At 52.5% G+C, this 19,371-nt stretch overlaps 1 protein-coding gene across 1 annotated transcript in view; it reads left to right on the forward strand.

Annotated features, from left to right (window-relative positions):
* Nucleotides 1-7,751, forward strand: part of LOC139040707 (mucin-2-like) — a 29,523-nt gene extending 21,772 nt beyond the window's left edge. The window contains exons 31-46 of the mRNA XM_070487467.1: nucleotides 422-669; nucleotides 1,238-1,421; nucleotides 1,696-1,918; nucleotides 2,586-2,764; nucleotides 3,175-3,244; nucleotides 3,368-3,468; nucleotides 3,575-3,606; nucleotides 4,360-4,537; nucleotides 4,838-4,942; nucleotides 5,163-5,203; nucleotides 5,453-5,575; nucleotides 5,677-5,772; nucleotides 6,459-6,587; nucleotides 6,771-6,810; nucleotides 7,153-7,279; nucleotides 7,376-7,751. Of these exons, the coding sequence (XP_070343568.1) occupies nucleotides 422-669; nucleotides 1,238-1,421; nucleotides 1,696-1,918; nucleotides 2,586-2,764; nucleotides 3,175-3,244; nucleotides 3,368-3,468; nucleotides 3,575-3,606; nucleotides 4,360-4,537; nucleotides 4,838-4,942; nucleotides 5,163-5,203; nucleotides 5,453-5,575; nucleotides 5,677-5,772; nucleotides 6,459-6,587; nucleotides 6,771-6,810; nucleotides 7,153-7,279; nucleotides 7,376-7,589 (2,090 nt within the window). The 3' untranslated portion in view covers nucleotides 7,590-7,751. The remainder of the gene's footprint in view (nucleotides 1-421; nucleotides 670-1,237; nucleotides 1,422-1,695; nucleotides 1,919-2,585; nucleotides 2,765-3,174; nucleotides 3,245-3,367; nucleotides 3,469-3,574; nucleotides 3,607-4,359; nucleotides 4,538-4,837; nucleotides 4,943-5,162; nucleotides 5,204-5,452; nucleotides 5,576-5,676; nucleotides 5,773-6,458; nucleotides 6,588-6,770; nucleotides 6,811-7,152; nucleotides 7,280-7,375) is intronic.
* The last annotated feature ends 11,620 nt before the right edge of the window (nucleotides 7,752-19,371 follow it).

The following is a 19,371-nucleotide window of genomic DNA, read 5'->3' on the forward strand; positions in this document are numbered from 1 at the left end:
CTTGACAGCCGAGCTCACAAAGGGCCAAGCACATCTCCAGAGGGACTTCCCACAGCCCAGCTCATTCCTCATCTCCAGGGGGCTGGGCAGGGCTGGGGCGTGCCTGGTGGAGCACAGGGACCTCTGTGGTTAGAGGGGCAGAGCTGGACTTCGAACCTGTACCTTCTGGCTCCAAAGCCAGGCACCATCCTGCAGAAGGAACGGCCACTGAGGGCTGCGTGGAGAGATGCCTTGTGGGGGCCGGACGAAGCTGACCCCCATCCTCCCCAGCCCGGATGCCCCGCCTGTCCCAGACCAGACTTTCCGTGTCCCTAGGATCCTCCCTGCTCTTCTCACCCTCCCTGAGCTCCTGACTGCATCCTGTCCCCTCCCCCCGGGTCCCCCTCCCTCTGCCCCCGGCTCACCCGGGCTCCCTCCACAGGCTACTGCACGGGCTGGGGGGACCCGCACTACACCACCTTCGACGGGCTCTACTACAGCTACCAGGGCAACTGCACGTACGTGCTGGTGGAGGAGGTCAACCCCACCGTGGACAACTTCGGGGTCTACATCGACAACTACCACTGCGATGTCACCGACCGAGTGTCCTGCCCCCGCACACTCATCGTGCGCCACGAGAGCCAGGAGGTGCAGCTCAGGACGGTGCAGATGCTGCCCCTGAAGGTGCAGGTATGCTGGCAGGACCCATGGCCACGGCGGGGCATCCATACGGCTCCCTCCCTTGGCGGGGGCTGGGCTGCACCCCCTGAGCTGTGGTGGGAGGGGAGCAGTGTTCATGGGACACATGCGGTTCTTCTCACAGGCCCACAAGGGGCGTCAGGGACCCCTCAACCTCCCCTCTCGTGCCCCCACCGCCCACCCTGAGCACAGATCTCTGTGGCAGAAGCCCCTCCCCAAGCACAGGTGCACATACCGCATGGAGTGGTTGGCTCCCATGATAGGGGGAGCCCCACCCTCTGCATGGGGCTCAGAGTCTTGGGGTCCTCACCCCTGGGACCAGCCTGGACAAGTCTGCTCAGTGCACTGAAAAGGAATTGAGAAAGGGTGGGACCCCCATCACGCCATGTGATGAAGAGGGTGCTGTGGTCCCAGGCGCTCTCTGAAGGCACAGCCCACCCGCCCTGTCCCTCAGACACTCAAGGCTCCTTTGTCCAGGCGGCCAGGGCAGGGCAGACCTCCCACGGATTGGGCAACTTCTGCCCGGCTGGCCCTCTGACCCCAGGTGTGTCGGCCACAGGTGCAGGTCAACGAGCAGTCCGTGGCGCTGCCCTACAAGAAGTTCGGGCTGCAGGTGTATGAGTCGGGCTTCAAGTACGTGGTGGACATCCCCGAGCTGGGCGCCCTCATCTCCTACGACGGCCTCTCCTTCTCCATCAGGCTGCCCTACCGCCTGTTTGGCAACAACACCAAGGGCCAGTGTGGTGAGCCCCTGCCCCCTGCGGCTCCTGCGCCTTGCCCCTGGGAGGCCAGCGGGGAGTGGGCACCTGCCAGCCTGGATGAGGTCCTCCTCCTCTGCTTGGAGCCCCCATGGCCGTCATCCAGGTTTTGTCCCTGTGGGACACCAATAGGAGTCTAGTCTAGTCTGTGTCCTTGGCACTGGCCAGCTGGTCCCCAGAGGACCTGGGCAGGAGGAGGGGAGGGGTCCCAGGCGCTCACCGGGTCTGCTGGACAACCTGGCCCTTCTCGCCAACGCAGGCACGTGCACCAACACCACCTCGGATGACTGCGTGCTGCCCAGTGGGGAGGTCATCTCCAACTGCGAGGTCGCAGCTGACCAGTGGGTGGTGGACGACCCCTCCAAGCCGCACTGTCCCCACTCCAGCTTCACCAGCCCACGCCCGGCCACCACGGCAGCCAGCAGCCGCACCCCCACACCCGAGGACTGTGATCCTTCCCTCTGCAAGCTCATCAAGGACAGGTGACCCTGCTCCCGGCCCATCTATGGCCTCGTCATTAGAGAGCTGCAGGGACTCAGGGAGCAGCCTCGCCTCTCTGTGCACCCCCCACCCCCGGGCCCTGTCTGCACAGAGGAGACGAGGCTGGGGCCCTGGTGTGGGGCTGGGAAAGTGAAGGCCTTAGGGCTCAGGCTCCTGATTTCTATGGGGCCGAGCTGCCTTGTCAGACACCCCCCTGCCTCTTTTGATTCCTGAATCTCTCCTGCCACCTCGGAGGTGCAGGATAGGCTGAGCTTGAAGCCTGGGGTTTATCAGTGGACCCAGGACGCAGCTAGCATTCAGGGCTGAACCAGGGAGGCAGATTGGGGTGTAGACAGAGAGGGGGCACCCTCAAAGCTGGCATCCATGGGAGCGAGCGCCTCGTGCCGAGAGGTATGCAAGTCAAGGCTGGGTGGCCCTCTGCCCGGGTTACTGGAGGTAGGATCCTGGGACCTGGTGGCCATTTAGATGTGGCGCCTTCATCTCTGAGAGCCTGGCCATACGGCCTCATCCTTGGGCCACTGTGCAGGCCCCCTTGGTGAGATGCAGGCTGAGCTCCAGGAGGGCAGCCCAGGCAGAGGGGCTGGGTGGTGGGGAGTGAGAGAGCCTGGTGGCACCGGCTGAAGCGTGACCCACACCCCACCCCAACAGCTTGTTTGCCGAGTGCCACACCCTGGTGCCCCCCCAGCAGTACTATGACGCCTGCGTGTTCGACAGCTGCTTCGTGCCCAACTCAGGCCTGGAGTGCGCCAGCCTGCAGACATATGCGGCCCTCTGTGCCCACGAGGGCGTCTGCATTGACTGGCGGAACCACACCCAGGGGGCCTGCCGTAAGTGCCCAGTGTTTCAGCCCCTGGGCGAGGGTCCTGAGGAAGGGCTGGGGCGCCGGGGCTCTGCTGGGCACTGTGCCAGCTTGAACCCAGATCAGGGTGGGGTGGCCAGGCCCCCATGGAGGCAGGCTGAGCCTTGGGGTGGGGAAGAAGGGCAGGCTGGAAGGGCTGGGGACGCTGGATGGACTGCGAGCCTTGCTAAGCACCACTGGGCACCGGCCTCCTGGCTGGGGACAGCATGGGGGCCCAAGGCGGGCAGCAGCCGGCAGCTGGCCACCCTCAGCCAGTGTGGGAGGGTGGGTCCTTTGTGGGAGGGGCTGGGCAGGACTGTCACTGGTCAGGGGGTAGGGGGATAGGCACAGGCTCCTCTGATGTCTCCGGCTCCTCTGACTGCTGCCTCTCTCCCACAGCGGTTACGTGCCCGTCTCACAGGGAGTACCGGGCCTGTGGTCCTGCCGAGGAGCCCACCTGTGGGTCCAGGTCAGCTGCTGGGAAATGTGTGGGCTTGGCCCCTGGGTGGTACTGTCTGGGCGTGGTGCTCCAGCATGCCAGCTCCCCAGCCCGTCCACATCCCCATCTCACGAAGCCCCCCCACCCCTCCAGCTCCTCGCTGCGGAAGGACACAGGCCTGGTGGAAGGCTGCTTCTGCCCCAAGGGCACCACCAGCTATGCCCCCGGCTTTGATGTCTGCGTGGAGTTCTGCGGTACGTTGCCTGCTCTCGGTGCCTCCCTCCTGCCTCTGTGAGGCTGAGCCTGGCTCCTGTGGCACCGAGACTCTGCTGACAGGATTCCTTTCCTCTCTCTTCCTAGGCTGTGTGGGACCTGATGACGTGCCCAGAAAGGTCGGCCCTCCTCCTTGGTGCTGGGGCGGGATTCTCCCACAAACCCTGAATTTTGTGGGGTGGGCTGGGGTGGACTCGAGAACCTGGGAGCCTCAAAGACTGAGTAATGAGGCATTTAAGTCCTGGAAGGCTGAGCTAGCACGATATGCACCCACCCATCCATCTGTTCCCCTGTCGCTACCTCCACCCATCCCTCCATCTTCTGCCCCTCTAACCATCCTTCCATCTCCCGTCTCTCTGTCTGCCACCCCTCCATCCCTCTGTCTGACCCTCCATCCATCCCTCCATCCTTCTGTTCATCCCTCCATCCATCCATCCATCTGTCTGTCTCTCCCGCCATCCACCCAACCATCTGACTCTCTGTCTTTCACTCCATTCTTCCATCCACATATCCTCCACCCGTCCACACCACCCACCCATTGCTCATGCGATGCTCTGTCTGGACCTGAGATGATATCCTAGCCACTGCACTGTCTTGTCTCCCACCCATGGTTGATTCCTTAGTTCCATGCCTCACTAACCCTCTAGACACCTGTGGTGTGTCTGCCCCGAGCCAGGCCCACGTGGTTTAGGCAAATACTGGTGAGCAGGTCACGGTCGTGATATTAGTGGTGTGGCCCTGAATGAGGGCTTCTGTCCTGGGCCAGAACCTGCCCCGTGTGCTCAGAGGTGGGAGGGCACAGGTTTTCCCGCAGCCCCGGCCTGTGGCGAGGCCGCCCGCTCTTCTCCCTGCTCACCCCCTTCCTCCTGTAGTTTGGGGAGCGCTTTGAGTTCGACTGTAAGGACTGCGTCTGCCTGGAGGGTGGAAGAGGCATCGTCTGCCAGCCCAGGAAGTGCAGCCAGAAGCCCCTGCCTGAGTGCAAGGAGGACGGCACCTACCTGGTCACGGAGGTCAACCCCGATGACACCTGCTGCACCATCACCTCCTGCAGTAAGGCCACGCCCGGGGGAGGGGAGCCGAGCCTGGGTCCCTGGGCGCCTGTCCCCTCCTGGGTCCCCCGGATTCACCGAACAAGTTCCCCGTGATGATTTCACCTCCCTGGGGAGTTGGGGAGCAGCAGGCACAGGGTGGGTCCCGCTGAGAGTAGGTGTTGTAGGAGGAGGCTGTGCTTGGGCCTGGAGGCTGTGCTCGCACCCACAGACACCCCAGGCCCCACCCTGTGTTGCGGGTAGTGGCGGGGCGCAGCCTTCAAGGAGCCCTCCTTATTATCGCTTTTCCTCCCCTCTTCAGAGTGCAATGCCAGCCTGTGCAGGGAGAAGCCCCCTGAGTGTTCCCTGGGATTCGAGCTGAAGAGCGAGATGGTGCCCGGAAGGTGCTGCCCCCTCTACTCGTGTGGTGAGTGGTGCCCAGGGGCCAGGGCTGGAGGAGGCCCTGGGGCTGGGGCTTGCTGTGTCTTGAGTGGGGAGGTGAGGTGAAGTGGCTCCTTCCTGGGGGGCCTCATTCTGCATGTCTGATGCCCCAACGCCGGCCCTGAGCTCCTGCCCCATCCACCAGCTGTGTGTGGCCTTGGGCCCGGCAGGGCAATCTGACTGCGGCCCCCGTTCTTTCTCCCCAGTGCCCAAGAATGTGTGTGTTGTTGGGAATGCTGAGTACCAGGTGAGCCCTGGGCTGGGCCAACGGTAGGTGGAGGTGGGGGAGGAGGGGTGGGGTCCTGGGCAGGCTCTCTGGCCAGCTGGGGTGCCTGTGAGGGCCTGCTCAGGGGGCTACTCTGTGCTATCCAGGCACGGGGCACCCAGCTCCTGTCTCCCACTGTCAGAGCCTTCTGGGATGGGAGCTGCACTCCCCGAGGTGGGTGGGAGGTAGGGAGGGTCGCCCGGCCTCACTCGTCCCTCCCTGTGCCCTCAGCCCGGCTCTCCAGTTTACTCCTCCAAGTGCCAGGACTGCGTGTGCACCGGCAGCAGGAACAGCACCACGCAGCTCAACGTCATCTCCTGCACCCACGTGCCCTGCAGCACGTCCTGCAGCCCCGTAAGCAGCCACCGCCCCATCACTTCCCTTCAGGAGTGGGGTTCCGGCTCCAACAGTTCCTGTCCTCTTTCCCTCGCCAACCTGAACCCTGTGTCTCGTAGGGCTACAAGCTCGTGGAGGCCCCTGGGGAGTGCTGCATGAAGTGTGAGCAGACCCACTGCATCATCAACCAGCCCAGCGGGCAGTACATCCTGAAGGTGCGAGAATCCCCTGCTCAGGGCTGCTCATGCCACAGCAGGGCCGGCCTGGGGCTGAGGGCACGGCCTGGGATAACTCCCGCTGCCCCTGGCTGAGTCCTCTGTGCCACTGTCCTGGGTGGCTGTGAGAAGGGACCACAGACTGGGGGCTGAAACAACAGGCAGGATTCCCCCACCCCCACCCCACCCCATCCTGGAGACTGGAGTCTGAGGCCCAGGTGTGGGCAGGGCGGCGCTCCCTCTGGCCCAGGGAGGGTCCTTCCTGCCTCTTCCAGCTTCTGGGCTCCAGGCCTTCCTGGGCTTCTGGCTGCATCACTCCAGTATCTGCCTGTCTTCACACAACCCACTCCTCTGTCTCTGTGTCATTGGATTGCGGGCCCCCTCCAGTAGTCCAGGATGATCTCATCTCGAGATCTTAAGTATGGCTGCAAAGACCATTTTTCCAGAAAAGGTGACCCTTAGGAAGGGGACGCATCTGTGGACTACAGGCTGGTGGCTGCCCCTGGGCCCTTCCTGGGTGTCACCTTCCCTGTGACTCTGGGCCTGCAGGCTGGGCCTCCTGCCCAAGAATCCACACTTGGCTGGCTGGTCAGGCACCTTCCAGGTGTTTCCAGTCTGTCTTTCTGGGTGGGCCTCCGAGGGTGGGCCTCCTGCGGGCCCTCACCATGCTGTCCTCTGCCCCACAGCCCGGGGACAGAAAGAGGGACCCCACCAACAACTGCACCTTCTTCAGCTGCATGAAAACCAACAACCAGTTCATCTCGTCCATCTCCAACATCACCTGCCCGGAATTTGACGCCAGCGCCTGCCTCCCGGTGAGCGAGCCCGGGGAGTGGGGGTCCCCTATTTTATGATGGGGCTGAAGCCCCAGTGCTGGGACAGTGGCCTCTGGCCTGGACCCCTTCTGCAGAAACATCCACTTCCCACGCCTGTGGCCAGAGGAGGTGCTCACAGCTGGGGGAAGGTCTGGGGTGCAGGCTCACCCTCCTTTCCTCCAGGGCTCCATCACGCTCATGCCCAACGGCTGCTGCAGGAAGTGTGAGTACAGAACGCTCGGTGGGCTGATCCCGGGGTCCGAGGCAGGGCCTGGTGGGTGGGCTAAACCCAGGCCGCCCTGTGGGGAGGAAGGCATGAGGGGATGGTGCCCTGGGAGCCCTGTCCCCTCTGTGTCCCTCTCAGCAGAGTGAGGAGTTTGAGGGTGTCACTGGGGGTGCCCAGCTTGCTAGAGGGTGGCCGAGGTGGGTGCTTGCGCCCAGGGTGGGCAGCTGAGGGCCAGGCGAGGTGCACTGGGGGATGGGAGAGGAAGCAGTGAGGGAGACCTGGTGGGCCCCCTTGAAGTGTGGAGACCCCGCCTCAGAGCCTCCACCTCCTCACCTTCAGGCATCCTTCGCAATGAGACCAGGATCCCCTGCTCCACCATCCCCGTTACCAAGGAAATTTCACATGCCGGCTGCAGCAAGTTGGTGACCATGAACTACTGCTCCGGGTCATGCGGGACCTTCGCCATGTGAGTCCCAGGCCACGAGTGCCCAGGGTTGGGGGAGGGGAAGGGGAGGCTGCCCCCTCCAGGAGGGAGTGGCCCCTCACTGTGGCCCTCCCCCAGGTACTCTGCCGAGGCCCAGGCCCTGGACCACAGGTGCACCTGCTGCAAGGAGGGGCGCACGAGCCAGCGGAAGGTGGTGCTGGACTGTCCCCGCGGCGGCTCGCGGGAGTACACCTACACGCATATTGAGAGCTGCCTGTGCCAGGACACCATGTGCAAGCTCCCGCCGACCCCGGGCACTGGCCCTACAGCCCTGCCTCCATCGAGGGGGTGAGCAGGGCAGTTGTGGCCACCCAGGCCCCACCCTCCACCGTCCTCTGCATCGCCCTGCTGACCCTCTGAGCTTTCTCACCTCCTAAGCTGGTTTCCTCACTGGGAATACTTATTTTCCGAGCCTTTGTTCAATTCTTTGCTTTCCAAATAAACTTTGGCAAAGACGCCGTGTTGGTGTGCTTCCCTTCGTGCCAGGGAGCTGGGTGCGCCGCTGTGCACGAGCCGAGGTCTGGCTGCTTCCCGAGGGCCAGTGGCTGTAGATGAGCAGGGCCTGCTCAGCAGGCTCTGGACGGCACATGGGGGACATCTGCACTTAAGCCTTGCCTGGCTTTGGGCAAGTTCGTGTACAAATGTCACCACGTGACCACCTTCCCTAGAGTGGCCCCCGGGAGCTGTGCCCGGCCCTGTCCTGCTCTGAGCAAGTGCAAAGCCCTTGTTGGGCGTGACATGCAGGTGGTCCCCTTCCAGGAAGCCCCCCGACCCTGAATTTGTGAAAAGGACTCAGGTTCCTTTCCCAGCTGTTCCTAGGGTTTCCCCCTCGTGAGCCCTTCGTCCAGCCTCCCGGGGCAGAGAGCTCTGGGCAAGAGCGTGCGTGTGCACGTGTGTGAGCACTGAGAGTGTGTGTGTGTGTGTGTCTCATGTGCTTCGCTGTGTCTCCACACGGGGAAAACAAGGAGGTTCTCCGTCCACGCATCGGGGGCCGCATGCCGGCTCCTGCTGCAAAAGTGACAAAAAGTGACCTCAGGGTCCTTGTGGGCTGCTGTGAAGCTGCTGGCAGAGGCGTCGGAACCTCCGGACCAACCTGAGAAGTTCTGGTGGGCTCTGCGGACCCAGCGGGAAGCCCGTCCTGTGTGTGCGTGTGCACGCGGGCGTGTGTCCGTGAACACACCTGCCGCACGTGGTTAGGGAACTGCCTGTCCTCGTCCTTCTGAACCTGCGGAGCCTCCCAAGCGGGAATCCCCAGGGAGGGATCTTCAGTTTGCTTACTACAGTTCCGTTTACGACAGAGCCCGTTTACGACAGAGTCGTTTACGACAGTTCCGTTTACGGCTGAGCGCAGGCTGGCGTCCCTGGGCCGAGCTGTGGGACCCGAGAACCCTGGCGCCTCCTCCCTCAGCAGCAGCGCTCCGGCCTCCCTGGGGCGAGGGCAGGGCGCCCGGGGTCCCTGGGCCGAGGCCCGCGCGGTAAGCCGGCCTGTGGCGTCCTCGGCGGGCTGGGGGCCCGTGGGGTCCTCTACCGCGTGGACGCCGGGCCCGGTGGGGTCCGTGTGGCGGTGGGGTGGGGCCCGCAGGGGTCGCGGCTGCTGGGTGCGCCGGTCCGCCCCGCACCCTGTGCTTCGTCCCGCTCACGCCTTCTGGGGCGCCGGGCGGAGGCCGCTGCCCGCCCCTAGCTGACCCCTCCGCCCCCGCCCCTCCCCCGCCCGACCCCACCTGCCACCACGAGGGCTCTGATGGCCGGTGGGGCCACCCGGCACGTGAGCACCACCCGGGTCCTCCACCCGCGGGGCTGGGGGTCTGTCCTTGTCCCCACCGGCCCGGGAGGGCCTCCGATGCTCCGGGCCCGCCCCTCGGGGGACCTCGGGAGCCCACACTGCCCCTGGCCCAGGCCTGTGGACTCCTAGCTGGTCAGCTCCTGGGCCGGCCCTGGAGCCACCAAGGCCCCCCCAGAGCAGAAGGTCTGTGAGGGGACACGGGCTGCCCTCTGCTGTGCTGCCCGGGGGTCCTGGGTGCTGTAGGGTGGCCGGGTGCCCCCCAGGGCTCTGGGCTGTTTCCGGGTCCCCCCACGAGGGCTGTGAGCTGCGCTCCTTAGCGCGTGTGGTGTCCCGTTGGCGTGAGCTACGTCCCGGCCCGTCGTGGTGACTGTCAGCTCTGCCCTTCGGCTGCTCCCTTCTGGGTTGGGCAGGCCCAGCACAGGCTGGGTGACCTGGGGAAGGGGTCGGGGGGCGTGGCCTGTGGCCTGGTCAGGAAGAAAGGTCAGCTCTAGCCAGCTTCCTCGTCTGCTCCCACCTCTGCACCTGTGAGGTGCGGGTCGGGTGACCGGGGGCAGGCGAGGGTGCAGCTGGGCCCACCGCTCCTCCAGCTGCGCCCAGAGCCCCTGGTTTAGGCAGAGCAGCCCCAGGTTTGCTCTTTGACATGTTTTCATGAGGTTCTCTTTGGAAAGAGGCTTTTGGCCTAAAAATCGTTTGCCAACCACTGTCAGGTGGTCCCTGAGGCTGCTGCCCCCCACCCCTGCTAGAGGAAACAGTGGGTTCTGCCCCCAGGTGCCCAGCAGGAGCAGGTCCCACAATGCTGTGAGGGAGTGACCCAGCCTTCCCTAAGCAGTGGCCCAGAGCAGGTGGGTGGGGACGGGGGAGGGCTGCTCCTCTCTCAGGAGACCTTGTCTGCCCCACGCTGTCCCCTCGCCTCCATTTCCTGTGGGAAGTTTCGCTGGTGTCTTAAATCAGAAATGAGTCCAACATCATTTGTGCTAGAACCTCATCTTGGTCAGCTCTGAAGACCCCCCAGGACAGAGAGAGGCCCCTCCCTCCTCCCTAAGGCTTGTGACCCTGCAGAATAACTGGGAGCCTCAACTTTCCCATCTGTGAATGGGCATTTCCTCTTTCCATCGTGAACATTTCTTTCCACGGGCCTTGAAGAGGCCATGCCTCCCTCTCCCCAGGTCCACCCGTCCGGGGTCCCTACCAGGACTCAGGACCCCTTTACACATGATCAGCGTGAAGGAATTTTCCAGAGCCAAAGATAAATACTGTCCTCAGATGTGAAGTTCTTGCTGTGTCATAGACACAACTCCTAAGGAACCGAATTCAAAGTTTTGCTCCAGGACATGCAAAAGTGGAAAGTGAATCACTCCCACCCTAACGATGAGAAGAATCCAGGTGAGCAAAACCCCACAATGTTCTTCTAATCCATCCAAATCTGAGGCTCTGGGGCAACCAGGTTGCCTGAAATGCAAGGACCCCCACTCCCCAAGGAGAGGGACTTGTGTGCCGTGTCACCTGCACAGAACCCCGGGGGCGAGCAGAGAAATGAGCTGAAATGGAATGGACTGCTGAGGGCTGGGTGTGGCCCACAGCAAGAGGAGAGGAAGTTATTCAGGCAGAAGGAATATGACCCCAGACAAAAATTTGGATCTAAACAAAGAAATAAAGGCCTCTGAAAATGGTGAAAATGAAGGCCACTCTAAGACACCAGGTTCTTACTCATTCTAGAAGTTAACCTTAAAAGAAAAATGGAAACAGTGTGTCATGGGATTCTAACACGTTGGAGGTAAAATGCGAGGATGAGAAGGAGGAAGTGGGGGAGCCGAGCCGTGATGTTCTCACACTGTAAGTGAAGTACTGTCTTATTTGAGAGTACACTATGATATATTGTAAACCATAGAGCCCCCATTAAAACCTTTTTTGAAAGAGGCATAATTAGTAAGCCAGTGGTGGAGATAGAATAATAAAAAATGATCAGTTAAACAAAAAGGGCAGAGAAAGAGGAAAATCGAAGCAAAGAACTGTGGAAGAAATATAAAACAACAAGATGGTAGAATAAAATCCAGCTATGTCAAGAATTACCTTAAACATACATGGTATACATACTTCGATTAAAAGACAGAGATAATCAGAGTGGATAAAAAAGCAAGACGGTTTATATGTTGTCTACAAGAAGCTCACTTTAAATATTACGACATAGACAGATTAAAAAGAAAGGGATGGAGAAAGATTTACCATGCCCACACAAATCCAGAGAAAGCTGGAGAGGCTATGTTAACATCAGACAAATTAGATGTCAGATCAAGGAATATTAACAGAGACAAATAGGGACGTTATAGAATGATAAAGATGTCAACTCAACCAGAAAAAATGACAATCCTAAGTTCACCTAACAAAAGAGATGCAAAGTCCAGGAAGCAAAAACTGATGCAAATGAAATGAGAAATACATAAATCCAAATATCGTTGGAAACTTCAACACCTTTCTCTGAGTAACCAACAGAATAAATGAGTAGAAAAATCAATAAGGACATAGAAGAGCTAAAAAAGAATACTGTAACTTGATCAGATTGGCCTACAATATTCCATCTGACAACAGCAGAATAGCACATTCTTTTCAAGTGCATGTGGAACATTCACAAAGATGGGCCATATTCTGGTCACAAAACAAAACTCAGCATATTTAAAAAGGTAAAAATCATACAAAGTGTGTTAGGTAACCACAATGGAATTCAACTAAATAGCAACAACAGAGATATAATCTGGAAAGTTCGAAATATTTGGAAATTAAGACACACGCTTCTAACTGACTCATGAATCACAGAGGATGCCCTAAGCGAAATTAGGAACTATTTAAAATAGACTAGAAATGAAAACAACATATCAAAAATCGTGAAATGCAGCTATAGCATTTCTCAGATGGACATTTACCCATTTGATTGTTATATTGGCAAAAAGGAAGTTCTCAAATCAATGATCTAAACTTCTACATTAATAAGTAAAAGATGAGAAAACAAAACTCAGAAAGAAGCAAATAATAAAGATAAGAGGATAAATACATACAATCCAAACAAAAGAAGCAACCACAACAAAAATTCAATAGTTAGAATTGATGAAACAAAAAGTGGCTCTCTGAAGAGATTAAAAATAAAATTGAGAAACCTGGGGCTGGCCCAGTGGTGTAGTGGTTAAGTTCATGTGCTCTGCCTCAGTGGCCTGGCATTCGTGGGTTCAGGTCCCAGGCATGGACCTACGCACTGCTCATCAAGCTGTGCTGAGGAGGCATCCCACATACAAAGTAGAGGACGGTTGGCACACATGTTAGCTCAGGGACAATCTTCCTCACCAAAAGAAAAGAAAACAATAAATTGACAAACTACTAGCAAGGCAGATGATGAAAAAGGGCAAAGACATTAATGATTAATATCAAGATGAAGAAAGACGTCACTACAAATCCTACAGACATTATAAAGATAGTAAGGGAATGTTATGAACAACTTTATGCCAATAAACTCGATAACTTAGATAAAGTAGTCAAATTTCTTGAAGGAGGCACATTAACAAAACTTGTTCAAAACAAATTGGAAACTCAAACAGCCTATATCGACTCTGGAAACCTAATTCGTAATTATAAAACCTTCCCACAAAGAAAACTCCAGGCAGGTGGCTTAGCTGGTGAGTTCTACCAGACACTTAAAGAAGAAATAATACCAGTCTTATGTAAATAGTTTCATAAGATAAACGAGGAGAGAACCCTTAAGTCCTTTTAGGGGGCTTGTATCTATGCTGATCCCAGAATCAAAGACAAGATCAACTCCTCTCATGAAAATAGATGCAAAAATCCGTAACGAAAATTAACAACTCTAATCCAGCAATATCTACATAGGCTAATACATCATGACCAAGTAAGGTTGACCCCAAGAATGCAAGATTGGTTTAACATATGAAAATCGATCAATGTAATTCACCTTATTCATAAAATAAAGGAGAAAAACAAATGATCATATTATATGCAGAAAAAGCAACTGAAAAAAAAATAATGCTTGAATGGTAAGAACTCTCAGCAAGTTAGGAATAAAAGAGAACATCTTTAACCCGATCGAGGACATTTCCAAAAACCCTGAAACTAGCATCACAGTTGGTGGTAGAAAGCTGTTCCAAGATCAGGAAGGGGAGTAGGATGTCTGCCCTCAGCTCTTCTATTTAGCAGGTGGTAGAGGACCTCGCCAGTGCAGTAGGACAAGCCAAAGAAAGGAAAGACGTTCAGGCTGGAAAGATGCAGCTGTCTGTATTTGCAGATGATATAGTTCTGTGTGCAGATCCCTGAGGAACCTACAAATTTACTAGAAAGAATAGGTGAATTTATCAACATTAAGGGATATAAGGTAAATATGCAAAAACAGTGGCATTTCTATATAGTAGAAAAGTTCAATGAGAGGTGAAAAAGACAAACACTCCATTTACAACAGCAACACATGAAATACTTGGGAGTAAGTTTAACAAAAGTTGTACAAGACGGATACACCAAAAGCTACAAAATATTACAAAGCAAAATTTAAAGGCTGAAGTAAATGGAGTCCTATCCATGTTCACGGTTGGGGACATTTAATGTTGGTAACATGGCTGCTCTCCCCAAATTTGTCCAAAGAGTCAGTGCAACACCAATCAAATTCTTAATAGGCCTTTTTGAAGAAAATGACAAGCTGGTTTTAAAATTCTTATGAAAAGGCAAACGACCTAATGAAGACGAAACAGTTTTGAAGAACAAAGACGAAGTTGGAGGGCAGACATTACCTGATTTCAGGAAAATGTTATATAGACATAGTTTTATGTTATTTGTTATTTACATTTGATTATATTATGTTGATTATACTGTTATAAAGATATAGTGTGTGTATATATATATATATAATTAATAGTGTACTATTGGTATAAAGATAGACTTACAGGTCAATGTGACAGTAGAGAGAGTCCAGGAATAGATCAATACTTTTATGGTGAATTGATTTTCAAGCAAGGTGCCAAGGTAGTTAATAAGGTAAAGGTAGTCTTTTTTTTTTTTTTTTTTAAAGATTGGCACCTGGGCTAACAACAGTGGCCAATCTTTTTTTTTTTTTTAAGGTAGTCTTTCAATATATAATGCCAGAATGGCTGTCTATCCGTATGGAAAAGAAATGAGCCAAACCCTGAGCTAACACCACTCACAAAAATCATCCTCCTACATACAAGAGCTAAAGCTATTAAACTTCTAGATGAAAATATTTATGAATTTGGGATAGGTGAAGATGTCTTAAACTAGACACAAAAAGCATGGAATATAAAAGAAAAGAACCAATAAAATCGACTTCATTAAGATTAAAAGCTTTTACTCTTTGAAAGACCTAGTTACCAAAATGGTAAGCCACAGTGTGAGAGGAAATTTTGCAAAACACGTATCTGAAAAGGAGCTTATACTCAGAATATATAAAGAACTCTTACAACTTAATAATAATAAGTTAAGCACCTCAATTAAAAATGGGCAAAAGATTTATAGGATCCCTCAGAAGACACGACTGGTCAGTAAGCATACAGAAGGATGTTCAACGTTACTAGTCATCAAATAATTGCACAAACTACAAAGATATGCTGGCATGCACACATTGACAATACCAAGTGTGACAGGAATGTGAGGCAACTGGAGCTCTCCTACATTGCTGGAGAGAATGTGAAATCATGCAGCCATGTTGGAAAGAGAGATCTTACAAAGTTAAATGTGTATGCACTCTGTGACCCAGCGGTTCCTCTCTTAGGGGTTTACCTGAGGCAGGGACACCATCTGGCCACATAAAGACATGTGTGTGAACGTTGAAAGCACGTTATTCAAAATTTCTGAAACCAGAACCAATGTAAATGTTCTTTTGCTGGCAAATGGATAGACAAACCGAAACATACCCCCACAGTGAAATACTGTTCTACGAAGAAAATGAAAAATACTCATAACATGCAGTATGGATGAATCTCAAAACCACTGTGTTAATTGAAAGCAGTCAGACCTAAAAGAAGGCGTGAGTCCATCCTGGAAGTTCTGACAATGCCAAAACAGGAGGAAAAGAAAGCAGATCAGGGGTTTCCTGGGACAAGGGATGGGGTAAGGGACCAGATGCAAAATGTCACAAACAAGCTTTTGAGTTTCTCTGTCTTGACTGTGGTGGTGGCTCCATGGTGGCATACAATTACTAAACTTTAACAGACTGTGCCCTTAAAGTGATGCATTTTATTGCATGGAAATAATACTTCGATTAAAAAAATGAACCTACTGACATTTGCTCAAAAAACCCTCTTTTAGCTCACGACTCCACGGTTTTCAGTCTGGGCTGGCTTGTCCTGTGTCTGCTGTCTGTCATTTGGTGGTCTGCTGGGCTGGCCTTGTCTGGAACAGCTTGGGTCATTGACGTCTCTCTTGGCCAGTTCTCTCCTTCTCCAGAAGAAGAGAACCGTATGCAAGTCAGCCACACTGGTTTCAAGAGGAGAGGCCCCAGTGCACAAGCACTTTTCATGCCTCCATTTGTGTCCCATTTGCTGCTGTTCCAGTGGCCATAATGAACCACGTACATGTCCAAGCCCAGATCAGTGAGGACAGGACACAGTGGGTGTGGACAATGGGGGCTCTGACCACATTATGTCACAGACAACCCCTGATGGCAAAAACACGGGAAACTTAGCCATCTCATTTCTGAAACTAGAAGAACTGTGACACCCAAATCAGCCACGAACAGCTCGAGGAAAGAACGTGGGAGAAAAATCCCATCACTAACACAGATGCAGACAGCTGAGGAGAACGTCAGCACAGCGAGTTCAGAAGGGGGTGTCAGAAGCCATTGTGGGGTGAGCGCTTTGCTCTTTCCAGTGGAGCCGGTCCCCTTAGCACAATGCTTCTGCCCTCCACCCTTCACTTGCTCCATCTCAGGGAGTGTGCTGTGACTTAAAGGATCCGCCAAATCTGGAAAAGGAACAGGGCTTGTGTATCCCAGCTCTTCTCTGTCCCTTCCTCCAGGGCTGAGCTAACCTCCACCATCCCTGTCCTCTTCTTCTCCAGGAGGGGGGCTTGTCCAGCCCCAGCACTGCCGGCGACTGGAGGACTGTCTGTTTAATTCTCGGGGTCAGAGTGAGGAAGCTTGCTTACCCACAAACAATCCATGGCCTCCAGCCTAGAATTTATAATTTGCAAGACCAGGCTTGGCCCTGCATGTGCCAATGCCGTTTGCTTATTTTTCAGTTGGTTCAAGCAGTGGGATGGGGAGCTGGTGCTGGGTATGAAGCCCCCACCACCACCCTGAGACCCCAACAATCGTACACAACCAGGTCTGTCCAGGAATTCAAGGATGGTTCAACAACAGAAAGTCCCCTTGTGTATCAGTCAGGACAGCTTTGCTGTGTTGCAGTAACAAAGCTCCCAGATCTTGGTGGCTTGTGACACAAAGGTTTCTGTCTCATTCATGCTTCGTCTTTGTTACTGGTTGGCTGGTGCCCTGCTCCACATGTCAGTCCAGGACCCAGGGTGATGGAGCAGCTATCATCTTGAAGATCACATTTGTCATGTGGAGGGTCCTGTCTGGTGTCTAAATCTTCTGAATAAATGGTCACCTGGCTCCTCACAGCCACAGGGGCCAGGATGTGCCATATCACTATGTGAACAGGGTGGGAAGCTGGCAATACTGATTCCCACATCGACAGATTTAAGGAGAAAAACCCTGTGATCTTAATAGATGCAGAAAAAGCATCTAAGTCACTGCTTGTCTTGATTATTTTTATTGAGGTGATGATAGTCTACAACATTTTGAAATATCAGTTGTACATTATTATTTGTCAGTCATTTATAGGTGTGCCCCTTCACCCTTTGTGCCCACCCCCACCCCCCTACCCCCTGGTAACCACTAATCTCTTTGCTTGGTCCATGTGCTTGTTTATGTTCTACATATTAGTGGAATCCTGCAGAGTTTGTTAGGAAGTGGTCCATCTTCCTAAATTTTCTGGAATAATTTGAGAAGGACTGGTAATAAAGCTTCTTTGAATGTTAGAATGTTAGGTAGAATTCTGCAGACAAGCTGTCTGGTCCTGGACTTTTATTTTTTCAGAGGTTTTTGATTACTGTTTCAATCTCTTCACTTGTGATGGGTCTATTCAGATTCTCTATTTCTTCTTGATTCAGTTTTGGGAGGTTGTATGAGTATAAGAATTTATCCACTTCTTCCAGGTTGTCCAAATTTTTGGCATATAATTTGTCATAGTATTCTCTTATAATCTTTTGTATTTCTGTGATATCGATTGTAATTTCTCCTCTTTCATTTCTAATTTTATTTATTTGAGTCTTGTCTCTTGTTTTCTAGTGGTCCTGGCTAAGAGTTTGTCAATTTTCTTTATTTTCTAAAAGAAGCAGCTGTTTGTTTCACTGATCCTTTCTACTGTCTTTTTTGTTTCAATTTCATTTATTTCTGCTCTCATTTTTATTATTTCTCTCCATCTACTGACTTTGAGCTTTGTTTGTTATTCTTTTTCTAATTCTGTTAGGTGTAGTTTGAGATTGCTTATTTGAGATTTTTCTTGTTTGTTGTGTTGAGCCTGTGTTGCAATGGATTTCACTCTTAGGACCGCTTTTGCTGCATCCCAAATGAGTTGGTATGGTGTGTTTTCATGTTCATTTGTCTCCAGGTAATATTTGATTTCTTCTTTAATTTCTTCAGTGATCCCTTGGTCGTTCAGTATCATGTTGTTTAATCTCCACATCTTTGCCCCTTTCCCAGCTTTTTTCCTGTAATTGATTTCTACTTTCCTTGCATTATGGTTGGGAAAGATGCTTGATATTATTTCAGTCGTCTTAAATTTGTTGAGGCTTTCTTTGTTTCCCAACATATGGTCTGTCCTTGAGAATGTTCCATGTGCATTTGAGAAGAATGTGTAACCTGCTGTTTTTGGATGCAGTGTTCCATATGTATCTGTTAAGTGCATCTGGTCTAGCTTTTCATTTAATCCTACGATTTCCTTGTTGACTTTCTGTCTGAATGGTCTATCCATTGGTGTTAGTGGGGTGTTGAAGTCCCCTAGTCATATTGTATTGTTGTTGACATCTCCTTTTAGTTTTGATAATAGTTGCTTTCTGTACTTTGGTGCTCCTGTGTTGGGTGCATATATATTTATAAGCTTATGTCTTCCTGGTGGAGTGCCCCTTTCATCATTGTATACTGCCCCTCTTTGTCTCTCTTTACCTGTTTTGTCTTGAAGTCTACTTTGTCTGATATAAGTATGACAACACCTGTTTCTTGTGTTTACTATTGGTATGGAGTATTGTCTTCCATCCCTTCACTCTGAGTCTTGTGTTTGTCTTTGGGGCTGAGTTGTGTTTCTTGGAGGCAGCATATTGTTGGGTCTTGTTTTTAATCCATATGGGCACCCTGTGTCTTTTGATTGGAGAATTCAATCTATTTACATTTAGAGTGAATATTGAAATGTGGGGGCCTAATGCTGCCATTTTATCACTCGTTTTCTGGTTCTGTTGCATTCCTGTGTTTCTCATCCCAGGAATTTTGGACTACCGATTCAGTTAGGTAGTTTTCTATGGTGGTTTTCCTTGTTTTCTCCTTATTTGTAATTTGTGTCTCTGTTGTAATTATTTGTTTAGTGGTTACCATGTGGTTTGTATAAAACATTTCATAGATGAGATATTCCATTTTCTAGTAGCCTCCTATTTCCTTAGACTAAGCTGGTTCCATCTCTCTCCTCTTCCCCTTAAAATTGTTATTGTCACATCTTTTTTTCTTCTTGTTTTGTGAGTTTGTGGTTAAAATGACAAGATTATATGTATTCTTGGTGTTCTCCTTCCCTTTATCATCAATGTTCTACCTAAGCATCTGGTAACCTGTTTTGATGGAGAGCTGCAATTTTCTGATTTCGTCTTTCTATTCATCTCCTTGCTCTGGGTTTTGTAACCCCTTTCCTTTTTTTTTTTCCCAGGTATGAGGACCTTCCTGAGGATTTTTTGTAGGGGGCATCTTGTGGCAGTGAACTCCCTTAGCTTTTGTTTATGTGGGAAAGTTTTTATTTCTCCATCATATCTGAAGGACATTTTTGCTGGATAGGCTATTCTTGGCTAAAAGATTTTGTCTTTCAGAATTTTGAATATATCATTCCACTCTCTGCTAGCCTGTGAGGTTTCTGCTGAGAAATCTGCTGAAAGCGTGATAGGAGTTCCTTTGTAGGTTATTTTTTTACACCTTGCTGCCCTTAATACTTTTCTTTGTCATTGACTTTTGCCAGCTTTACTACTGTAT

The sequence above is a fragment of the Equus asinus genome, chromosome 17 (assembly GCF_041296235.1).
Source record: "Equus asinus isolate D_3611 breed Donkey chromosome 17, EquAss-T2T_v2, whole genome shotgun sequence".
Classification (NCBI taxonomy): domain Eukaryota; kingdom Metazoa; phylum Chordata; class Mammalia; order Perissodactyla; family Equidae; genus Equus; species Equus asinus.